This window comes from Phoenix dactylifera, unplaced genomic scaffold (genome assembly GCF_009389715.1).
Source record: "Phoenix dactylifera cultivar Barhee BC4 unplaced genomic scaffold, palm_55x_up_171113_PBpolish2nd_filt_p 000352F, whole genome shotgun sequence".
NCBI classification, from domain to species: Eukaryota; Viridiplantae; Streptophyta; class Magnoliopsida; order Arecales; family Arecaceae; genus Phoenix; species Phoenix dactylifera.
Window position 1 is genome coordinate 221,231 of NW_024067810.1, and position 25,388 is coordinate 246,618.

The 25,388-nt window shown below is 48.1% G+C and overlaps 1 protein-coding gene across 1 annotated transcript in view; it reads left to right on the forward strand.

Moving 5' to 3' along the window:
* The window catches only part of LOC103717408 (kinesin-like protein KIN-UB), a 72,843-nt gene extending 63,229 nt beyond the window's left edge, over positions 1 to 9,614 (forward strand). The window contains 3 exon segments of the mRNA XM_039118457.1: positions 4,879 to 5,022; positions 8,735 to 8,863; positions 8,943 to 9,614. Of these exon segments, the coding sequence (XP_038974385.1) occupies positions 4,879 to 5,022; positions 8,735 to 8,863; positions 8,943 to 9,103 (434 nt within the window). The 3' untranslated portion in view covers positions 9,104 to 9,614.
* Positions 9,615 to 25,388: the final 15,774 nt, after the last annotated feature.

The window sequence follows — 25,388 nt, forward strand, 5'->3', positions numbered from 1 at the left end:
TTGGTGCCGGCTCAACCTTAGGCAAGGGCCACTTAATCATGGCCTCAAACTTTGATTGATCATCCTCCATTTCTTCTCCCAAAGTAATGAGGGCAAAGCACTCCAACTCCGGTTGGGTGAGGGTATGTATTGCAAGCTTGATGTGGAAGTGGTGTTCATCCAAAATGGACAACACAACCTCCACATGTTCCTTGTGTTGTTCCATGGGTTGAGAAGGGACCAAAATATTATCGAAGGAAGCAAAATTCGTCAAGCAAGGCCAAGATACCTCATTTGTTGTAGCTTGAAGGATGGACGATCTTTGCAAGGCATGCAAAGGGGGGTCGGCCTCCTCCACTTTTGAACTTCTTCCGGCCTCATCATCATGTTCAAGCTCTTCTCTTTCTTTTTCTAAATTTTCAGATTTGGTGGCTTCATCTTTGCTTCCCCCTTGTCTCATCTTGGTTTCCTCGGGTTGGCCCTCAAGCTTTTGAGCATGAAAAAGCTCCTTTTTGGGTTGTCTCATATGATCACGGTTTGCCCCAAGCTTCATACACTCTCGGGCTTTCTCTAACTCCCGTTTTATCATCATCAATTGGCCCTCTCTCCACCTACTTTCCCCATAGCCATGCTCCCCATGGTGTCTAGCATAGCTTCTTGCTCCTTGAGTACTCCTATACTCCCAACTCCTTATCTTTTCTTCTCTTCTTTTTTCATCATCTCTCCTCACTTCTTTCTCCCTTCTCTCTTCTTTTGTTCTTTCTTCTCTCATCCTCATGAACTCATTTTTTTCTCTTTCTTCCCTATCCCTTAGATCCTTTCTAATTTTGGATAGGGTCTCATTTGCCCTCTTTAAACAAGCCTCACTCTCCTCCATGATGCTTACCATGTTAACCCAATTCTTTCACTCTAACCCTCCGGACTCCATAAAAAAAATTTGCCCTCCAAATCACCTCTTCTAACCTCCTTTGGTCATCACCCAAGGGATGAACCGACCCTCCTCTTTTTATAAAAATTGGAATGAACACCACTCAATCTTCTCCAATTATAACAAAGATTACAAGTAAAACTCTCTTTCTCCCAAGAGAGATGTTTTGAAACTCTATTTACTTCCTACCCGATGTAGTTAGGAAAGGGCACGAGGTACTACCACTAGCCTCCCTCTTGTGTCGTCCCTAATGTACCCTACACCGAATAATTGGGTCAAATAGTGCCGGGTACTATCATTAGCCTCCCCATTGGCACCATCCCTATGATGAGCAAGGTAGAGATCAAGAAAAAAATGCTCACTCCTCTTTTGCAAATAAGAATGATAAGTTGCCGAAATTTAAGAAACCAATGCATGCATAATAAACTTCTAATGTACCCTTCCACAAGCTCAACAATTAATATGAAGGTATCATGAAGCAATCCTCACTTCTAAACATGCAATGTAATGTAAAACAACTTATCCCAACCTAATATAGAATTTGAAATTTTCTTAAGGTTGTAGGCGTTACCTCTTAGGAAGAGATCTTCCTAATGAAATTTCTCAACGAAAGCACCATTGTTGGAGGGCGGCTCTCGGCCCCGAGTCGCCACACCAAGCCTTGCACCTTGGCTCCTTGCGGATGCCTTAGAAACGTAGGAACGCAGGCCAAACGGGTAACGCCGGTTGTGTGCCGAGCACTTAGTAGCCAAGGAAATCAAGGCAAGGGGAGGGCCTACTGGCTGCAGCTTGACCCGACCCTTGTCTTAAAAGAAAACAACTCAAGAATACAAGTGGATTTAGGGAAAAGCTTGAGGTGGATTCTATTCCCAAAATGAAACTTACAAGCATAATCTAGGACCGAATACAATAGGGCAAAGCCCTCCCAAGCCTAAGGCCGAAATACAAGAGAATACATATGACATAAGGTCCCTAAAATGTGCCTCTCCAAAGCTTATTTATAGGCATCCAAGTCCTCACATGGCTGCCCAAATAAGTGGCTAAGACATGACTTCATGGGGTCTAGGCATGGCCAAGGCCTAGGTGACATGTGGCACAAGGCTGCAGCCTTGGCATGGTGGCTGCAGCATTGGCCCTTGGCTAGGCTGTGGCATGAGCTGGCAGCATGGCTGGCAAGGCTGTCATGGCTGGGCTGGCATGGCCTTTGGCAAGGCTGTGGCAGGGCATTGCTGCAGGGCTGGGCAGCAGGCTGGGCAAGGCATGGCTGTGGCAGGGCATTGCTGCAGGGCTTGGCAGGCGGCTGGGGCAGCTGGCTGGACAGGGCGCTGGGCACGGCAGTAGGGCAGCCAAGGGCTGGGCACAGGCTGACAGGGCACCTGGGCTTGCAGCAGGGGCGTGGCTAGGCGTTGGGGCGCGGCAGGGGGCGTGCCAGGGCTCGGCAGGGCGCGGCAAGGGGTGCTGGCAGGGCGCGGCACAGGCGCCGAGGCGCGGCGCGCGGCAGGCGGGGCGGCAGGGCGCGCGCGAGCTACGGCGAGGTTCGCTCGGCCGAATCTCGCCCGGGGCGCTGGGCGCGGGCGCGCGTGGGCGGGCGTGCTGACGGGCTGGCGGGTGCGCGGCACTGTAGCTGGCGAGGTTCTGTCCTGAACCTCGCCAGGCCTGTCCGCTGGGCCTGGGCGCGCCGGGCACTGTAGCTGGCGAGGTTCAGTATCCAGAACCTCGCCCGGCATACTGTAGCTGGCGAGGTTCTTTGTTCTGAACCTCGCCGCAGCAATGCAGTCTTGCAACATTTGGCCGCGGCTTGGACATGTGCGCGGCGTGCTCGGCCGAGGCTTGGACATGTGCGCGGTGTGCTCGGCCGAGGTTGGGCATGCTTGGCCGAGGCTTGGCATTAATGCTATGGGCACGGTGCGTGCGGGCGATGTCGGGCACGTGGCGGGCGCGGACGATCGTGGATGCATGCGGGCAAGCGCGGGCGTCGTCGTGCGCGCGGCGGGCTGAATGTGGGGGTGCTTGGCCAAGGTTCGGCCAAGTGTGAAGGGGCTTGGCCAAGGCTTGGCCATCCCTCCAAGCAAGTAATTGGCTCGATCCTTGATCTTGGTCTTGGTAGGACCCTCCTTTGGTAGCTTCCGAGCCCGGACCTCTCCTTGGTGGTGGGATCCGACGGTGGTGTATAAGGGGGGTCCGCAACAGAGCGGCGATGGCGGCCTGGCGGCGAAGAGGAGAGGCGGAGCGGCGGCGGCGAAGGGCGGCGCAGTGACCTGTCGGCGGCGGCTTTGCGGGCGGTCGGTTGTGAGGCAGACGAAGAGGTATTTTTTTTTGTAGAGGAAAGCGGTGACGGCGGACGAGGGCAGCCTGGTGGCAGTGGCAGACGACGGCGGCCTGGCGGCGAAGGGCGTCGCAGCGACCTGCCGGCGGCGGCTTTGCGGGCGGCCGGTCGTGAGGCAGACGAAGGGGTATTTTTTTTTTTGACTAGCTTGTGCGACTCGTGCGGTGGAGCACGTGTGCCTCATGTGGGTTGGGGCACATGCAACTCATGTGCAGCTTTTTTTTATTTTTTTTCTTTTTCTGGAGCGGATCCGGGCTAATGAACTGGGTGACGGGTGAGGGACTTACTCGTTAACCGGTGCTCTCTCAGCCTTCCGACGGTTTCGAGAGGTTGTCCGATCTCTGTGGCTACTGCTGCAAAGTGGATCCTGTGGCCTGCAGTTGTGGAAGGCGGCTGGTTACGAAACCCATGGTTGGTAAGATCAGAGGAGAAGAAGCCTCCCCTTGCTCCTTCTGGTGAGAGCTGATCGAGAGGGAGTAGAAAAGGGACGCAAGACTCCCTTTTTTTCGCACTGTGCACTGGTCGTCGGTGCTCAACACGCTCCGGCGTCCGTGGTGCAAGGTATGCTGTGAAGAACTCGTGCGGCATACAAAACAGAGGCAGCCTGTACATATGCCAGATCCCTGGGTTGATAACTGCTTCGGGTGAACCGAGAGGGGGGTTTAGGGAGGGGAACAGGGAGACAGGATCAGGGCTTTGGCACAGAGGTAAAGCCCTGGCTGGCTCTGATACCAAACTGATGCGGGATAGAAAATTCTGGGAACAAAGAGAAGGGGAGAAGATCTGGAGTCCACCAGATTCGAGGAATCCTCCTCTAGTGGTCTCCAGTTCGAGAGTACCTTTGCAAAAGCAAGATTTTCATTCCAAATATTCTAACTAAAAAAAAAGACACGGGGTTCCATATGTAGCCCCCTATTTAACTACTCATGATCCCAACAAGTGATCATGTAACTACCCATGATCCAAAGACATCATGGGTCACTAAGACAACTAAACACAACCATAACTAGCTGGCTAAAAATAGCAACTGACATAGAGACGAAAATGCATAATAAATAAAAGGAAAATGCACAAGTAAATAACACACACAAGTAAATAACACTGGGGCCCCTGTATATGGACCAAAGTGCTATGCACGCCGGCGACGCCTGTAAACGTGCTGAAAACGGTGGTCTATGTCCCCACCAAAAATTCTTGCAGAAGATGTCTAGGACAACTCGAAAGCATAGGTAGATCAAAAGTGGGCATGTCTGAAGACTTTTGATATCAGTGGTTGTTGGCATGATATAATATTTGCTATATGAAGGCAGCAAAGTAGAATTGGAAAACTTTCCAGTACTACTATTATTTAGATTAGTTATAATCCAAAATGGTAGTCAGATTATCTTGCCTGAGCAGTTGCATTTGACATTTTAGTGCACTAGGCTCATCTAGTATGATGTTATTATGCATCCTGGTAGGGGCTCTTTTCTATGGTATGAATCATTTTGGTACTGTTGGCTGCTAATAACGAGTACATTGACCTTGAAATATGTATATCCTGTCATTATACATGACTTGAAGATGCAGTCTTATATTGGAAAGAAAATTATCTTTTACAAATTGTGGGTGGTTTCACAGCCATTCTTTCTGTTGATTTGAGCAGATAAGCTACAAACAAGGCTGAGAGGGGAAGGTGGTATTAAAGCGTTGCTAGGAATGGTTAGATGTGGGCACCCTGATGTTCTTGCTCAAGTCGCACGTGGCATTGCAAACTTTGCGAAGTGTGAGTCTAGAGCTTCTACACAAGGTAAAGGCCTCCCTTTTGACTGCTGAACTTACATTTAATGGTGTTTCTTGATGTTATTTTTCATGTTAATTTTCTGTTGAGGCATTAATGTTAGGCAGCCTGTATTCCTGTGGTATTAGCGTTTAGTCATCCATAAAGAGCATTATTTTTTGGAAATTTACAAATTATCTTTTGCGGGTATTGGTGTTTAATAACTTGATTATTCATATAAAATATTTACTTATGAAGTTGCTTATATTTTTCCCTTTAGTATTATCTGTTTTATGAGATCTATCATCATGTCTCATTTAATTGCAATCCCAATGAATAATGGTAAACAAGGAGGTACCATAAAGTGTATCTCTCTTGATGTACAGATATTATGGGGTGAAAAATTGGAGAAAAGTTAAGAGCAAGGGCAGGGAAAGTCTAGTCCTTAGAAAAGGATGAGTGGCCATGCCATTTTAGAAGAATTTGTTCAAAAATATATTATATATTTAATATGTAACAGAATTCGTTCATTTAGAATTTATAATAAATTGTTAAAGGAAATTTCCGTACTTTAACAATTCCTACACCACCCAGGATGAGTGGCCATGCCATTTTCGAAGAATTTGTTCAAAAATATATTATATATTTAATATGTAACAGAATTTGTTCATTTAGAATTTATAATAAATTGTTAAAGGAAATTTCCGTACTTTAACAATTCCTACACCACCCTCCTCTTCTCATCAAAAAACAAGTCTCTGCACGTTAGTTGCTCTCTCCTTTTCCTTAGTTGAAGCTGAAAGGAAAGCTCTGTCAAATCATTATCAACATTGATGCTCACTTTCATCTGGGTGAGGAAGTGGGGAACTATGCATAGCTTTAGGGGATTCTGACTGGTATGGTTGTCATGAACCATTATTGTCAAAAGCCTACAAGGTTGCCTTTCTCTCAGTTCTGATACTCTGGGGGGACTCTTGATGACATTTCTTATAAAACAAGCCTTTCATGGAGTCACTGGTATCAATTATCTGTCTTCATCCAATGTAACAGATCAAGTTCAGGATTTTCGGAGTACCTAAATTAGTTTACAATTGAATGCTAAATGATACCTCATGATACTCAGCACTCTTAAAAATGGAAGGTCCTACTTGTTGAAGCTAGAAATGTGGCACCTGGATTAGCATTTTTGGAATATTCTCTTAAAAGAACTTTAGAGCAAGGTTATGACACTTTTGGTAAAGTGTCCTGCATTTTTCTTCCTTTCTCATTAATCTAATGTTACATGAAGTGCAACTTGATGCATTATTACTTGTCAAATTATATAGAAAGGTGGGGAGGGGCTGGTTATACAAATGCATATACATGCATATACATACACAAGCAGACATGGTTCTGATAGACATAGGTTATGTAGAAAGTACTTTACGCCAACTTCCAATTTCCATGATTGAAGTTGCAAAATCAAAATCTACACCATTCTATTTGATCAACAAGGTCTAAAGTGCCTGTAAACAAAAAATTATTGTTTTAGAGATCAACAAGGTCCAAAGTGCGTCAAATCATCCCAAATTAATAGTTATAGCGGCAAAATACAGTGTGTTGATTCTTGGACTACTTGATGCATAGGCAAGAAGTTGTGAAAATGATTGTTTTTTTGTTTATAGGTATATTAGAGCTTGTAGATCACATCCAACTGGTTAAATTTTCATTTTGCAACTCCATCAAATTTGGCAGCTGTTGTAAATTTCTACCTCTACAACCTGTATTATAAGTGCACCCATATAATGATAGGATTATAATACATTTGTAGATGTATTGTAGCCTATATGTGTATGTATGATATTTGTGTCCATATATAGAAAATGATTCTATTGTCAGAGAATTAGAATAATGTTGATGGTACTTGGTCCCAATAACTATCCATGCAAAATAAGTGGTAGCCCTTTCAAAATGAAAATCCATATGTTATTGTTCATGATCTGCATCACCTCAATTGCTTAGAAACCAAAAAATCATGTTTTTTGGAGGTCTTATACCTGTATATCAACTTGATATTAATTGCAGTTATGATTGTGAAATGCCACGTTTTGGTTTAATTTATAGCTTATCTAAAATCTGTAGGTCAGATAAGTGGTTTGGATGCTGGAATTATATGGTGTATAATGTTTAACTCATTAATTGTATTGAGTCTGTCCATTTTTGTCCGCTTGATGCATGAAAAGAGACCTTTGAAACACATGATTTTGGTTGCTAGTCAATTTAGAAACTGCATCATAATCAGTGGAGCAGATTTTCCTTTTGAAAAGTCTATCTTTATCTTGCATTGATGGTATTCTAGTTTCACTGTATATGTGTATGTTTTTGAACATGTATATGTTTGTGCATATGTACATAAAATACACTTGCTTTGACTCTTTTTAAAGGTAAATTGTTCCACTTGGGATACTTACATCAAAAGAAGAAGAAAAAGTATCAAATACTTTCAGGGCACCTGAAAGCTTGGCATGGGTGTCATTATCCTTCACTAGATGAATTGGATTGGCCTCAAGTAGAATGTTAGTTTAGTCCTAGTAAGAGATGAAACCAAGGTAGGGAGAGATACTGGACCTGTTTAGTCCACCTTATCTGTTATCAACTCTTAACCATCCCGGTAGTTTATAATTTCAAGTCCTTCATCTTGTATGAGCAAGTGCTCTCCCTCTTGCATGCCAAAACAAACAACATCTTGCCCTCCTGAGAACAGTGAATTTATGTATAGAGCCAAATTACTCCACCTCCAGCATTTGTAAGTTAATAAAATTCCGCCCTGTAATCTATTTTCTAACCCTATGTCTCCTTGGACCCATTTGAAATAAACATATTTTCTCTTGGGTGTCACCAATAGAAGGTTCCTGACACCTTAGGCACTTGATTTTGTTTGGTTTAAGAACCCTAACTGTTGTATCCTGAGGACAGCTCATTTGGTGCAATTTTCACCATTTATTTTCTTACGTTAATTTACTCTGGCATGTTCACCAGAAAGGAGTGATTCTTTCCGCCTTATTTTTTTCTCTATTGAGGCCTTTGCTTATTTTCTTTCCCTTTTTCCACCATTCCTGTCTGGAGTTACAAGTCTTTTTCAACTTTGTGGGGAATTGCAGGGTTCAAATTAGTTGCCTCAACAAGACATCCGCCCTCTAATTGAAACTTTCGAAACCTCACTAGAATGTGACTGGTTGGGCGTCGACCTCTCGTCACCCTTGACTCATGTAAGAATACCCTGTTGTGTGTTTTCTTAGAAGGCAATGTGACAGACAAATTCACCAAATAATAAAAAAAAACTCCATTAAAAGAGGGGTCCTTGTCAATCGAACTGCAAAGCACACAGCCAGAGCTGCTGTCTGCAACACTTGCTTCTACATGTACACAGGTTGTTAAAACTTGCTTTCCTCATTAATTATTGAGAATGATTTAGAAAACTTATGCATCTTTCAGATTTTCCATGGTATCCATTAAGAGATGAAGAGTATAAATGCAGTGGCAAATTTGCAAGTATTCATTGTGTTCTTTAATCCTTTTGTCTTTTGTCACTTTGTAATAAATACGAAGTTTATGTTTGCATCAAGCAAGTTTTCTCTGAGGATGTCACTCCAATGGGATATTTTTTTTTAAAGTTTATTAATAGCATTGGAAGCCAAGTCTAGCAACCATCTCAATGCAAAAGAATTGCTTATAAGTGTTGTTACGTAAATGATCACCACAGGAAATAAGGCAGGAAAGTCTCTTTTGATAGAAGATGGAGCACTTCCTTGGATTGTAAAAAGTGCCAACAACGAAGCTGCACCCATTAGAAGGCACATAGAGCTTGCTTTATGCCACTTGGCACAACATGGTAAGTTAGTTTTTCTCCTGACCCAACTGCTGGAAAAGACTTGTGCTTATGGCCTGATATTTTCAACTCTTGATTGCAGAAGTAAATGCAAATGATATGATTAGCGAGGGAGCCTTGTGGGAGCTGGTTCGCATTTCACGGGATTGTTCTCGAGAAGATATTAGGACACTGGCACACCGAACTCTGACTTCCAGCCTTACTTTCCAATCAGAGTTGAGAAGATTACGCATAGAATGTTGAGATTTGTTGACGTTGGGCCTTGTGCATGAATATGAATCGAGAAGCAGCAGATAACATTGAGTTGCACCTTCTGCAAGGAAGCGGGGTAGAAAGTATCAAGGAGGTTTGGCTTGGCACCATCTAAGTGATGAAGTGGATTCAAATCAAGTTCCAATGTTGAACTTGTGATAATTAAGAATATTCATTTCTAAGAAGGCAGCGTTCTTTTTGTGACCCCTCCCCTCCATGAATTGGGGAAGAGGTCAAGAATTCCTGTCAGCAATTCTTTTTGTTCATACTGAATTCGTGTACCAGCCAAACTCATCATGCCTACCTGCCTAGCTATTGTACAAGTGTGTATATATTAAATAAGGTAGAGAAGATGGTTGTAACTTGCATCAAGAGTAATTGGCTGGAGGCTTCAACCTATAGAAATATCCAGCCATATTTGTATCATACATGTTAACATTATGGTGATTCCATATTAAAATTATCAAGGTTTGTAGGTTAATCGAGATTTTTTTTACCTCAATGCTTGTGTATATTTATTATCTTTGGCAAATCCTATGTCAAACTTGTCTACCATAGGCAGATGAAAAAAGCATGTCTTACATTGAGACTTTACCTGTTACTGCTTGCTGTAGTCCCCAGATTTCATGTCTGGTTACAAGTTCAATAGCTCCGATGCCTGGCCAGAACAGAGAAAGAAAAGGTACAAATTAGGGATCCATGGATCAGTGGGGTGTCGGGCACATTCCCCTAAATTAGATCTCAAAACGAGATGATAAATTAGTAATTTCTTACTTGTTAATGACGTTAGAACTCTGGTGGGTAGCTGGGGCACATTCCAACCAATTTGTAACTTTTGGGATCTAATTAAAAAAAATTAGAACTTTGGTGTAAGTGCAAATTGCGAAAAATTGAAGAGATGTTTTGTAATTTATTCTTTTTTTTGGAGTGAAAAATTTTGGGCTTGTATTGATAAGTGATGATTGATATATTTTCCATGTCAAATGCAAATATCAGAGCATAACGTGGGAAGGAGAGTAAGTGAGAGGTTGCTAAGTAGGAAAAAGAAAGCACGTGTTGTCAGCTATCGCTTCAACCCCCAAATAATTAGAGCCCCAATTTTGTGACCTTTGGCTTGGTCCTTGTAAAGGGCTAGGCTCTGATCTTGGTGCGGTTTGATAGGTATGGACCTGAGCAAACGACCGGAGCGACAAGCTATACATCTTCGAATAAAAGCACATTTAAGATAGTTAAAACCCATTAAGAAGACGGTTATGATCCCATGCACTTATGAGCCACATTGCGGGACAATTATAGCTCGTCTCGTATGATTGAGCAGTTACCAAGCAACCTGCGTAGTTAAGTCCTCCGATATGTGTAACATGCGGATGGTTATTATCTGTCAAGCAGTTAAGGCACACGTCCACCTTTTCCTGTAACTGATACTAACCCTCACTTTATATAATTTACATATAGGAGATCTCTAGGTATGCTCTCTCTCACGCTAACATCCTTGCTTTCACTACTCTCAAATCTCTATTGTTTGTCAAAAATCTTGCTTGATTAGATATTGGAGGATCTCCCCATCAAATAAATTTTGGCAATCTTCAGTGCTTTTTTTTTTTTTTTGCTTTTAGGTCGAACTCTTAGCAGACCTCTTCGTCCGAGCATGGCCATCCGCTTGTCTAATTTTTTGGCCCTGATTTGGTGGCAACACTGTTAATAGAAAAAGATATATGGATGGTTTGTTTTGGAAAGGAAACATGTTTGGAGTAGATAATTTTACCTTTTTTTTTTCTAAATAGAAATGACCTTTAGACAATAAGCTATGTAATGAGGATGGCCCTTTTTAACGTAAATATTTACTAGTTATTTGATCCGGAATACTTAGGCCCTGTTTGGCAAAGCTTTTAAAGGACCAGAATATACTTTCTAGTCCTCCAAAAGTATTTTTGGATGGTATAGTAGTGTTTGATAAAAAATCGGAAAGCTATTTTAGTTTTGCAAAAAGCTAAAAAGGTCTACTTGGAAAAAGCTCTATTTTGGAGCTTCTTCTCAAAAGTATTTTCTGGCCAATATTAAAAAGTTGTTTTCGTTTTAATAAAACTTTCTAATGACCAAAATGCCAACCAACAAATCTCATGATTACTCTTATATTATATCATACCGTATCATAATATATATTGTTACACTATAAATGTAATATAATAATAAATTAATAATATATTTTTATATTATATTATATTATTACATTATAATAATATAATATATTATATTATCATAGTAATATATAATTATAAAATAATAAATTCTTATATTATATTATAAACATAATAGCATATATTTTTACAATTCATTATGTTATATTACTATAATAATATAATATAATATAATTATTATAATAATATTATGGTATACTATTATTATCATTGTATGATTATATTATAATAATGTTATATTATTATTAAATATATAATAATATATAATAATATAATATTATTATACTATAAAATAGTATAATCTATTATTAGATTAGATTCTAATCCATTATATTATATTATAATACTATTATATTATATTATATTATTACATTATATTACATTGTAGTAATATTGTACTATTAATAAAACATTACTATATCATATCATAGTATGTTATATTATTATACTATAGTATTCAATATTATATTACACTATATTATAATAATATTTTATAAAATAATAATATTTTGATATATAATATTGTTGGGGGAATACAGTTTTCCCCCAGCAATATAGTAACCCCACCTCCAAAAGGCCGCATAGCCACCGAGCTTGGACGACTGAGGTCGGCGTCCGACCTCTGAACGTCCGACCTCAGAACGTCCGACCTCGAAACGTCCGACCTGAAGAATTTCCGACCCCAAAGGTCTGTCCTTGTCGACCACCTACTACGGCCGAACCCCTCCAAAGTCCGGCCGAGGGCCATATCCTGCCACTGCCCCAGCATTTATTGCGCATGACCTCTGCAAACCCCCAGTTTACTCAACAATTAATGCGACTCTCCGGCCTACTCAACTATTAATGCGCACCTCCGGCTTACTCAATAATTAATGCGCATGGCTCCTATTATCTACGGACCTACGGCTCTCCATGGCAAATCAGCTCAGCGGAGTCCAATCAACTGTGATAAGCCTCTGATCTCGGCCTCACCTCCGACATCAATGCAATGATTCACCCGATCGTCTGTCAGTCCAAGCAACATGCCGAGCCGTACGACGGCCTCGCCCCGTCACATCACAGGTAAACCGACCCCCCTATAAAAGGGAACCCTTGCTTCTCAAAAGGGGGGAGGGACAAAAAAACTCAAAAGATACCGTTCTCCTCTTTCTCCTTTGAACACAGATAGCCCCCTTCTGACTTAAGCATCGGAGGGCCGGCGCCGGAAAACCCGGCCACCGGCTTTTCTGCAGGCACCCCGACGGAGGACGTCGCCTGCCGACGGACCGCCACTCTCCTGTGTCCACCGCCGCTCCCCCTCCTCGACCGACGATCGCCCCCGGGTCCAATTTCCAGCAACAGTTGGCGCTAGAGGAAGGGACCGAGTCGCGATCATGAAGTTGAGAAGTAAGGGAGCCTCCAATATCTCCCGGCGTCCCCCACAGAGTCCTGGACACTCCGTCCAGAATTCGCCTACTCCGGCTGGCCCGGATCCCCGGGTCCAGCCGGAGCAATTCAATGCTCTCGTGCAGCAAGTTCAGGCCCTGGCCGCTGCCGTTCAAGGCCTGCGGCGCAAGGAGGCCTTACCAACGCTTCCCCCGCAGGCCCAGGTCTTGTCGGAGTTTCCTCCCAATGGCCCGATTCTCCCAGGCCAGAATCTTCACGGCTTCTCCAGGACCAACAACGAAGGGCGGGCCTCCCCCCAGGGAGAGCTGCCGGGGGAAGGTCTCAACAGAAGACCCCAACCCTCTGAAGCCGAATCAGCCCCTGACCACCGTGAGCCGGAGCAAACCACGGTGGCGATTCCACGGGTTGGGGAGCTCGACAGGAAAGTCGAACACTTGGAGCTTCAGATCGAAGCTTTCCACAGCAAGAAGGCAAGACAAGAGGGAGATTTTGAATTCACCACCAAGTCCCCCTTCTCCTGCCAGATCGAGGATGAGCCGGTCCCCGCGAGGTTTAAGATGCCTCAAGTGGAGCCCTACAGCGGAATTACCGACCCCCTCGACCACTTGGAGAGTTACCGAGCTCTCATGGCCCTACAAGGATCCTCGAAGGCTGTACTTTGTAAGGCCTTCCCGGCGACTCTCCGAGGGACGGCTCGGCTTTGGTTCTCTGGGCTAAAGCCGAACACGGTATCTTCCTTCGAGCAACTCGGCAGGCAGTTTGCCACTAATTTTGCTGCCAGCCGACGCCAACGGCGGACGTCGGATTTCCTCCTGGATGTCAAGCAGAAGGAGGGGGAATCCCTCAAGGAGTATCTAGACCGGTTTACCGCCGCCACGTGGGAAGTTCGCGAGCTGGACCAGTCAATAGCCATGTCGGCTCTAAAGACTGGGGTTCGCTCTTATCGATTCCTCTTCTCTATCGAGAAGAGCTTCCCCGCCGACTTCATCGAGATGCTGGCCCGAGCTCGAAAGTATGCAAAGGCCGAGGAGGCAATCGCCTCCAGGCGGGGTGCGGTCGAGCCCGCCTCAAGGAAGCAGAAGAAACGCCGCGAGGAGCGTGGCCGACAAAGAAGCCGATCCCCCCATCGAGAGAAGAACCTCCTCCGACTGAGGAGCCCGCCTCGGCAGCGGGGACAACCGCATCGAAGGACCCCACCTCGACCAAGGTCCCCACCACGGCCTCGGACGTACCCAGGGAGGTACGAGAATTACACACCGGTCAATGCTCCCCGGGCCGAGATTTTGATGGAAATCGAAGGTCGGGATTTTTTCCGACCTCCACCTCCTATGCGGGATACAGGAGTTCCCCGCAATCCCAGGAAGTACTGCCGCTTCCACCGAGATCGCGGGCACGACACGGAGGATTGCTTTCAGCTCCGAGACGAGATAGAGGCGCTTATCCGCCGCGGAGTACTCAATCGGTTCGTAAGGAACCGACGTGAGGAAAGGAGGCCAGCAGAAAACGCCACACCGCCCGAAAATTCGGACGACAACAGGCCTATCGCCAGCACCATCAATGTAATTGGAGGAGCCTCGGCAGGAAGGTCAGCCCAAGGAGTCTCCCCGAAGCGCCCGCGTACTGCTGAAGTCATTTTGTTCTCGGACGAGGAGTTGGAAGGGGTTGAAACCCCCCACGATGACGCTGTGGTCATCTCCATGATTGCAAATAAGTTTGATGTAAAACGTGTCCTAGTTGACAATGGAAGTTCAGCCAACATTTTGTACTACCACGCCTACCAAAAAATGGGGTTGCCAGAAGGACATCTCCGGAAAATTGGTACCCCACTAGTCGGGTTCACCGGAGACTCGGTCCCAGTTGAGGGTGAGGTCAGCTTCCTTGTCACGGTCGGCCTCGCTCCCCAGGAAAGCACTGTGAGGACGGACTTCCTTGTGGTCCGTCTATCCTCAGCCTACAACGCTATCTTTGGGCGACCGGGGCTAAATGCCCTCCGAGCCGTGGTCTCAACCCACCATCTACTCATGCGATTCCCCACCGGCCAAGGAGTAGGCGAGGTCCGCGGGGATCAGCTGGTTGCCAAGCAGTGCTACATGGCGGCTCACAGAGTGAAGCAACCAACCGAGGCGCCGACTGAGGCAACGGGCCCCACGCTACCCATAGAAACCCTGGACGCAAGGGACGACCTCTGGAAGAAGCAAGTAGAGCCCGGTGAGCTCCTCGTTCAAGTTCCTCTACGAGAAAATTTTTCCGAGCTAACTGTGCAGGTCGGCTCCGGCCTTGGCATCTGCGAGAGGGATCACCTCATCAGCTTCCTGCGGGATAATACTGATGTCTTCGCCTGGTCACCCGCCGACGTACCAGGAATTGACCCTGAGGTCATAGTCCATCGACTCCAGGTAAAGCCGACCAGCAGACCTGTGAAGCAGAAAAAGAGAGGATCCGCCCCGGAACGACAATGAGCTGCGGCCGAGGAAGTAGATAAACTCCTTGAAGCTGGCTTCATTCGGGAAGTCTCCTACCCAGACTGGCTCGCCAACATAGTCCTCGTGAGGAAGGCCAATGGGAAATGGCGCATCTGCGTGGACTACACCGACCTGAACAAGGACTGCCCGAAAGACAGTTTCCCCCTTCCGAGCATTGACCAGCTCGTCGATTCCACCTCAGGACATCAATTGCTGACCTTCATGGACGTCTTCTCAGGATATAATCAAATCCGAATGGCGCCAGAAGACGAGGAGAAGACGGCCTTCATCACCGACAAGGGCATCTATTGCTATAAGGTGATGCCTTTCGGTCTGAAGAACGCTGGAGCCACCTATCAGAGGCTGGTCAGCCAAATTTTTGAGGACCAGATCGGCCGAAATATGGAAGTTTATGTGGATAACATGTTGGTGAAGAGCCGAGCGGCGGAGCACCATGTAGCTGACCTCAACGAGACGTTCTCCAAGCTCAGGAGATACCGAATGAAGCTCAACCCAGCAAAGTGCGCGTTCGGAGTTACCTCGGGCAAATTCCTAGGTTTCATAGTGACCCAGCGCGGAATTGAAACCAACCCCGAGAAGATCCGAGCGCTGCAAGAAATGACGCCCCCAAAGACAGTCAAAGAGGTGCAGCGGCTTACCGGACGGGTTGCCGCCTTGGGGAGATTTGTCTCCCGATCGGCTGAGCGCTGCCTCCCCTTCTTCAAGATCCTTAAGCGGCCAAAGGGCTTCCTGTGGTCAGAAGAATGCCAGCAGGCCTTTGAAGAGCTCAGGCGCCTTCTGGCCTCTCCCCCGCTACTCACCAAGCCTCAGCGGGACGAAGTTCTTTACTTATACCTGGCCGTCTCCCCGGTTGCAGTAAGCTCGGTCCTGGTCCGGGAAGAGGATAAGCTTCAAAAGCCGGTCTACTACATCAGCCGGGTCCTCAGGGATGCTGAGACCCGATATTCTAAGCTTGAGAAGATAATTTTTACCCTTATCATCTCGGCTCGAAGACTCCGGCCTTATTTTCAAGCACATACAATAGTCATACTGACCGACCAGCCTATGAAGCAAATATTGCAAAGGTCAGATCGTGCGGGAAGGATCGCCAAATGGGCGGTCGAGCTCGGAGAGTTCGACCTTGAGTATCGGCCCAGGCCGGCCATTAAAGCTCAAATACTCGTCGACTTCCTCGCAGAGTGCACCTTGCCAGATGACCCCAAGCTACCGTCTGCACCTATGAAGGGAACCCCGGGGCTACCATGGGTCCTATATTCGGATGGGTCCTCAACTTCGGGGGGTAGCGGAGGTGGACTCATCCTCACCAGCCTGGACGGAGTGGTTGCTGAACAAGCCTTGCGCCTCGAATTTCCGGCCTCAAACAACGAGGCAGAGTATGAGGCTCTCATTGCCGGGCTCAAATTGGCGAAGGAACTGAAAGTGGAAGACCTGAAGGTCTTCAGCGATTCCCAGCTGATAGTGAGCCAGATCCAGGGAGACTTTGAAGCAAGAGAGCCATCAATGCAAAAATATCTCCAAAAAGTGCGGGAGCTCACGTCTGCCTTGGGCTCTTTCAGCATCCAGTACATTTCTAGAGCGGAGAATCTCAGGGCAGACCAGTTGTCCAAACTGGCGACCTCCCGCATGAGCGAGCTTTCCAAGGAGACAACGCTCGAGTATCTTCAGACACCCAGCACGGAAGAACCCGAACACACCATGTGCATCGACTTCGAGCCGAGCTGGATCGACGGGTTCGTCCGTTATCTCCAGGACGGAACCCTCCCCCATGATGAGACAGAGGCTCGCCGGATCAAGCGCCAAGCTTCCCGGTACGTCCTATATGAAAACAAGCTCTATCGTCGATCATTCACTTTCCCTCTTCTCAGATGTCTCCGCCCCTCTGAGGCGGACTACGCCCTCCGAAAAGTCCATGAAGGAATTTGCGGAAACCATTTGGGAGGTCGGGTGTTAGCCCATAAGATCCTGCGGCAAGGATATTACTGGCCCACGCTCCAGAAGGATGCGACCGACTTCGTTCGGAAGTGCGACCGGTGCCAACGGAACGCCAACATCCAACGCCGACCTTCGGCCCTGCTAACTTCAATCATCGCCCCCTGGTCGTTTGCCCAGTGGGGGATCGATATTCTGGGGCCCTTTCCTCTGGCCACCCGGCAAAGAAAATTTCTGGTCGTCTCCATCGACTACTTCACCAAATGGGTTGAAGCTGAACCTGTAGCTCGGATCACCGAGCAAAAGATGCGGGACTTCGTGTGGAAGTCCATAATCTGCAGATTCGGACTCCTCCGAATCCTTATATCTGACAATGGCCGACAATTCGACAACGTCCACTTCAGAGAATTTTGCTCCGAGCTCGGCATCGATCACCGCTTCACCTCGGTCGCCCATCCCCAGACAAACGGAGAAACGGAGGTAACTAACCGTACCATTTTGTAGGGACTTAAGGCTAGGCTTGATCGATCCAAAGGACAGTGGGTCGAGGACTTGTACAACGTCCTCTGGGCATACCGGACTACGTTCCGATTGCCCACAGGAGAGACCCCCTTCAACCTATCATATGGGACAGAGGCTGTCATCCCGCTGGAAATCGGCCTCCCTTCTTCAAGGGTGGAGCACTACGACCCCGACTCCAACTTTTTCCGACTCAGGGGTAATCTGGATCTTGTTGAAGAGACACGAGAGGTCGCCCAGATCCGTATGGCAAGATACCAACAGAAAACGGCCCAATACTACAACTCCAGAGCCAAGCCCAAGCTCTTCAAAGTAGGGGACCTCGTTCTCAGGAGAGCCGAGGCTTCTCAGCCAACTGAACAGGGAAAGCTCGCCCCAAATTGGGAAGGGCCATATCAAATCGCCCGAGTACAACGACCCGAAGCATCCAAGTTGAAATTCCTCGAAGGGACTCCAATTCCGTGAAGCTGGAACTCCGAGAATCTACGAATGTACTACCAATGAAACCCTTAGGGGTTCAAGACAATCAGGAACATGGACTCAGTCTCCTTTTTACAAATGATTCGTCCATTCCAATAATTATGATTATTTCTTCTAACGTCGGGTCGTTTGTGATCCTCAGATTCCTCGATTAAGATCGGGATGCCTCGAGGCTCGACCGTAGAGTCCCAAACTCCCTCGACCTCAGAAAGCGTCGCAGGTCGATAGAGCATTCCCAGACCCATCGACCTGACGTACGGTTCCTCGACCAAGGTCGGGATGCCCCGAGGGTCGACCGTAGAGTCCCAAACTCCCTCGACCTCGGGAAGCGTCGCAGGTCGATAGAGCGTTCCCAGACCCATCAACCTGACGTACGGTTCCTCGACTAAGGTCGGGATGCCCCGAGGGTCGACCGTAGAGTCCCAAACTCCTTCGACCTCGGGAAGCGTCGCAGGTCGATAGAGCGTTCGCAGACCCATCGACTTGACGTACGGTTCCTCGACTAAGGTCAGGATGCCCCGAGGGTCGACCGTAGAGTCCCAAACTCCCTCGACCTCGGGAAGCGTCGCAGGTCGATAGAGCGTTCCCGGACCCATCGACCTGACGTACGGTTCCTCGACTAAGGTCGGGATGTCCCGAGGGTCGACCGTAGAGTCCCAAACTCCCTCGACCTCGGGAAGCGTCGCAGGTCGATAGAGCGTTCCCAGACCCATCGACCTGAAGTACGGTTCCTCGACCAAGGTCGGGATGCCCCGAGGGTCGACCGTAGAGTCCCAAACTCCCTCGACCCCGAGAAGAATTGCAGATTAATGGAGCATTCCCAAACCCCTTCAACCTCGGCGGGCGCCATCAGGCTCATGAAAAGCCCGAGTTCTCCAAAAGTCAAAGAATCACTCCGAAAGTCGGCAAGGAAATAAGGCCGCCCACTCCGCTACGAGGAGCGCAATTTTGGAAATACAAAAGGTATACCTTACTTGATGTTTGCCTTGTTATATTTATCTACATATTGCCAGCCACATCCCAATTAAAATCGGGACCTTATTCTGGCCAAGGTCGCATTGCTCCTGCAAGTCGGTTTAGTCTACTGACCTCATGCATGCTCCATCTACTGATAACCTCCTCGACAACTTATGTGAACTCACAGGCACCAGGGCCCAATTCGGCCCTCATACGCAGAAACCCCAATGTTGACCTATGAAGATGACCTCGACCGCGGGCATACTGATCGAGCTCGAGAAGGTCGAGGTATCCCCTACAGATTCCGGCCCCGCTTGCTGAAGCCTCGGCGGGGTCCGAGGGCGATAGCTAACCTTTTTATTGACCTACGGTCCGAGAGCCGAGCCCGAAAGCTCGGCTAGGCCCCCTGATAGCGACCTATGCGAGTCTGACAAGGCCCCTCTCGGGGTCCGGGGCCCGAGCTTGGTGCCTCAAGAATCCGAAAACCAAACCCGGCAACCTTTGCGAGCTCTAAATCCGGGCTCCAAAACTTGTCGGACGCTCAAATCCGAGCTCCAAGACTTGGTGAAATTTGTTGGAAAACAAGTTAAGGGAAAGAAAAGCAAAATATAGCTGAGAAACGTGTATTCATTGATGAGCCGCCCAAAGGCTAGGATACAAAGTCGAGGATCGATAAAATAATAAGTTGAAGTACCGGCCTCGCTCACAACTGAAGAAAGTAAAAGGAAAGAATAGGCGCAGAATCGCGAAAGAAAATCTTTTCATTAATAAAGCGCCGGAAGGCTAAGTACAAAATTAGAGGTCGGCCGATCAACAATTTTGAGGGCCAACCTCATTTACAGTAAAGGGAAGAAAAAAGTCTACGTCTTAAGAGGCAGCAGCAGCGTCGGCGTCGCCCTCGGGGGTCATCTATGGCGATGACCTAGGGGCCTTCGGCGGACACGGGCTCGGAGTCTGCAGCGGGGACCTCGGCGGGGACCTCAGGAGCGTCCTCGGTAATTCCGCGAGGGGGAGCCTCCGTCACCGCCAGAGCGGCTGTGTCCGCCTCAACCTCGGCAGACTCCTCCTCGGGCGTGAGGGCATCAGGAACGTCGTCGTTGGAGTCGCAGCCCAACCTCATCCTCGGACGAATCGTGGAGAGATCGAGCCGGGGGCAGAATCGAGCCATCTGCCTCCGGAAGTTCTCGAAGCCGCGGAGGAACCCATCCACGGTTTCCTCCTCTAGCATGTCGCGGAATTCGTCCGAGTCCTTGAAGAAGTCCACGGCATGCTCGGCTCGCTCGAGCGCCCTCCTCTCTCGGGCCTCAAGCTGCTCGACCTTCAGGCGCAAGACCCCGCCCTCGTATTTGAGGCCTGCAACCTCGGACTGAGCCTCCGCCAGACGCGCCTCTGAAGCGCGCAGAGCCGACTTGGCGAGAGAATGAGCGGCCCTTTCCTCCTCGAGCTCTTCGACGACGGCCAGCCGCCCAGCCTCCGTCGCTTCCCTCCGCGCTTCGGCCTCGGCCAGCGCGGCCTCTAGCTCGGTGACCCTCTTCTTGGCCGGCTCCAACTGCCGGCTGAGTCGTCGAGTCTCCTCCTGATACCCTTGGGCAATAAACACCAGGGCGTCGACTTCATAAATATGCTGCAAGAGGAAAAAGAGGAAGCGATTATAAGTAAAAAACAGGCAATATGTATATACGCTTGCAGTCAAAGGAAAATTGAGATAATGGCTCACCCGAACAGTATTGCGGTAAGTACTGTCGACGATCTCTTCCAGCAACGAGCTTCGGAACTCGGCTCGGTCCGCTGGAAGCATGGCATGCCGAAACACCGCGTGCGCGACGTCGGCATCGTGGAAGGCCGAGCTCCCCTCGAGGAGCGGGGACCCTGGCTCGGCTGTTTCCCCCCTTTGGCCCCTTGAGGAGCTCGGCTCATCCGAGCTGGGGACCTCGGGGCCCCTGCTCGGCTCGGGCCCCGAACGCTGCAGCCGGATCACTGTCGGCCCTCCCCGTTGGGCGACAGGAGCCGGACAAGATGGGGCCGCCGAGCCCGCATCGCCGGCAGCTGATGCTCGCCCTCAAATGGTTCCAGAGACCCCCGCATCTGGGCCTCCCGTCGCGGCCGAGGTAGAAGTGGCGGCCGACCTGGACTTCTTACGAGGCTGGGGAATAGCCCCCCGGCCTCGGCCTCCCGCCTCTTCAGTCGAGAGAAGAGGGACGTGCTGCTGGTCGGCATATGGGGGATGTCTGAAACCAAAAATTTTCTTAAGTGTCAGACCAATGTTAGTAAAAAGAGAAAACAGATAAAAATAAAGCGATGCGACTACTCTTACCTTCGGGGTGCGCCGAACTCAAGCCCACGCTCGCCAAGGCCTCCTCCCGTAGGAGCTCGGTTAGGTTGAACCCCTTCCCGAGGGCCCGTAGGGAGTCCAAGACCCTCAGCTCCCTCCCCGAGGGCTCAAAAAGCTTGTTGAGAGCTTTCAACCGAGGGTGCCCCCACCTCGGGTTGAACCCCCACGGTGCCTCGGACGCAAGAAAGAAAAATTTTATCTTCCAATCATGAATAGAGGAAGGGGCACCCTGAAAGAGTGACATACCGCCCCGAAAGGCGAAGTATAGCCACCCCGCATTCGCCGGATTTTTCTTTAATAAAAAACAACGGCGGAAAATACTCACCGAGATCGGGATCCCGTGCGCAAGACACAAGGACAAGAACCCGATTATAGTCCTCCACGAGTTCGGAGCAAGCTGTGCTGGAACGAGTTGATACTCTACCAGCAAGTTGTTCACGAACTCGTGAACAGGAAACCGTAGACCGGCCCAGAGCGTCTTGCGATGGATCGCGATCCGACCTGGAGGCGGCCGCGTCACCCTATCCTCCAGCCCCGCGGTTTCGAGACGAAACCCGGGCTGGAAGAAGAACCGGGAGCAGATTAATTCCAACTCCTCCCCCGACAAACTCGACCCTACTTCCTCTGGACCGAGACCCATTTTTACAGAGAAATGAAATAAACTAAAGGTAAAGGGAGTAAAGAGGAGGAGGAAGGGGAACCCTAGCTAATACAGGGTGGAAACCTACAGGAAAGTCGCCGGAAATCGCTCCGGGCACCGCCGGCAAGATTTGGTCGAAAGGTAGGATGAAGGAGGAAACGGCAAAATGAAAGGCAACCAAATGGAAATCTTAGGGCAGATTCATGGGGTTTATATAGACCCCCCTGACGGCCCAGATCGGCGGGTTCGGTTCCCACCCCCCGTCTGGATTGCGCCACGTGTCGGCCTCGGAAGCCGAAGCACCGCATTCACTCCAGATCAATAAGTCGGGTACAAAATCGAAGCGCCGTCCCATCGGATCTCACGGCCTCATCATGGGTCCGCAAAACCGGACCACCTTGAAAGACGAGCGGACGTCACCCCCGCTCCCTCCATTTAATAAGCCTCAGGGACACGTGGAGCGCCGATGTAGCCTCAGTCTCCCCAGATCACTATCCTGCCAATACGAGATCAGAAATATCCGACCTCGGATCACGCCGCGTGTCCGTTTTGAGGCGCGAAGCGGCGCACCTATTTAAAAGGGAGGCCTCGACCACGGGATCGAGGCGCCGCCCCATTGGGCCCAGGGACCCTCATCATGAGTTCGCCGCACAAAGCGATCTCGGAGATCCAAAGGGTGCTGTCCCCGTTGTAGCTGCTTCGGGATGTGTAAGGACGCAAACCCCGGTATAAGTTCGCCATGTAGAGCGACCTCGAAGAGCCAAAAGGCGCAGACTCCGTTTTAAAAGTTTCGAGGTACGTAAGGGTGCAAACGTGACCCCCTTCGGCCTCAATAGCCATAATGACAACCTCTACTTCCCACGTCCGAGCTGGCAAGCCGCTCGAACTCGGAAGTCGGAGGGTAGTGTTGGGGGAATACAGTTTTTCCCCAGCAATATAGTAACCCCACCTCCAAAAGGCCGCATAGCCACCGAGCTTGGACGACTGAGGTCGGCGTCCGACCTCTGAACGTCCGACCTCAGAACGTCCGACCTGGAGAATTCCCGACCCCAAAGGTCTGTCCCTGTCGACCACCTACTACGGCCGAACCCCTCCAAAGTCCGGCCGAGGGCCATATCCTGCCACTGCCCCAGCATTTATTGCGTATGACCTCTGCAAACTCCCAGTTTACTCAACAATTAATGCGACTCTCCGGCCTATTCAACTATTAATGCGCACCTCCGGCTTACTCAACAATTAATGCGCATGGCTCCTATTATCTACGGACCTACGGCTCTCCATGGCAAATCAGCTCAGCGGAGTCCAATCAACTGTGATAAGCCTCTGATCTCGGCCTCACCTCCGACATCAATGCAATGATTCACCCGATCGTTTGTCAGTCCAAGCAACATGCCGAGCCGTACGACGGCCTCGCCCCGTCACATCACAGGTAAACCGACCCCCCTATAAAAGGGAACCCTTGCTTCTCAAAAGGGGGGAGGGACAAAAAAACTCAAAAGATACCGTTCTCCTCTTTCTCCTTTGAACACAGATAGCCCCCTTCTGACTTAAGCATCGGAGGGCCGGCGCCGGAAAACCCGGCCACCGGCTTTTCTGCAGGCACCCCGACGGAGGACGTCGCCCGCCGACGGACCGCCACTCTCCTGTGTCCACCGCCGCTCCCCCTCCTCGACCGACGATCGCCCCCGGGTCCAATTTCCAGCAACAAATATTATGCAATATTATATTATATTGTACTTTACAATGCAATACTAAACAATATTTTTTATTGTCCTTTTATTATACTAAAAATATTTTCTCATTTTGATTACTAAACATATATTAAAGCTTTATAATACTTTAAAAATATAGTTACTAAACAGCAAATAACTTTTTATATCTATTTTTAAAAGTTCTATTGCTTACTGCAATTCCAAACAAGATCATAATTCATAAATCAAAAGTGTCTGCTTAGCAGCCATGATCGGATACACAATGTTGCGTTCTCTTTTTAAAAATTATTATATGTATCTCAATCTAAATATGGGAGTATATATTTACGGTGGATAACATGCATCTTTCATTTGATCTTGAATGGTTTAAACACGAAGAGGTAATAAATACCCTGTGGGGAGTGGCTATTAGACTGGGTCCGTCTACCCTCTCTTCTCGGTACTTACCTGTGGAAATGAATCTCATCAGCGGTCACGCCACGTCATGACCCGGCAACGCGAACAAGCTAAGGTATGGCGCATGGGCCCACTCCTCGTAAGCCGGGTCCCTCCTGCCCGACCCTGTCATTTGGGATCCTCTCGTGGCCGCGGAAACAGAGGAAGAAGGAGAGAGGGAGAGAGGGGGAGAGAGGGGGAGAGGGGAAGGGCATGGGCTGGCGGGCGTGTGGGTGTCAGCGCACCGTACGCGTCGCCTACTGGGGCTTCTCGTGTGTGGTGACGTGAATGCGCTCATCCGATACGAGCAAGACAGAGATGTGACAACTTGGCCTTGGCGTTCTTCTCATTCCTTCCCTCTCTCTCTCTCTCTCTGTTCCCATCTATCTGCCTGCCCCAGCTTAACCACTCGATTCCCTTGCATCGTGTTCTTGCCCCTGTCAGACTTACGTATGCTCACTAAATGTGTCCTTCCATCTCACTCCATAGTCATGTGATTACTAAAACAGAGCATGGCATGCTCTGTCCTGTATTACCTATCCTTTTCTCGACAGTCTTCTTTTGGATTTGTGCTCTTTGCTCATGTGTTGATGGGTTATGGAAACTCCACTCGGTCAGAGTTTACCGAGGATTGAAGGAAACAAAGATTTTGTACCCTTATGTATGGATTGATTGACTCCAAGTCTGATTGCATGAAATTTCAGATCAGTAATGAAAATCTTAATCCTTAGTCATAAATTCAAGAGAACAAAATATTAAATACTAAACCTGAGCTTGGATGGAGATTAACTTAAACCTGAGCTTCGAGTCTAGTTTAAATGTTGTCTCATGCACAGAGTTGTTTTTCATATTTCGAATCTATAACATTCCGAAAGTAATTTTACTGTTGCAATAAGATCCAAGCTTAAAAAGCTTCATTGCCAAAACTGAAACTTTGGTCTACTAAGTACGAGCCAAGAATCCTAAACAAGCTCCTAATGCCAGTTTCCTACCAAAATATGCTTTCTATTTTGATCTATCGCATAACTGCGATAAATGAAGCTCCAACTAAGTGCAATGCATGGTGGATTATGACTTGCTGGTTGGTGCATGCATGATGTTGATAATCAATCATGTATCTGCCTGTAGCTACACTGCATACACAAATGATTCAACTCAACAGCCACAAAATGAACCTTTAACTTAGAATATTTATATCAAAATAT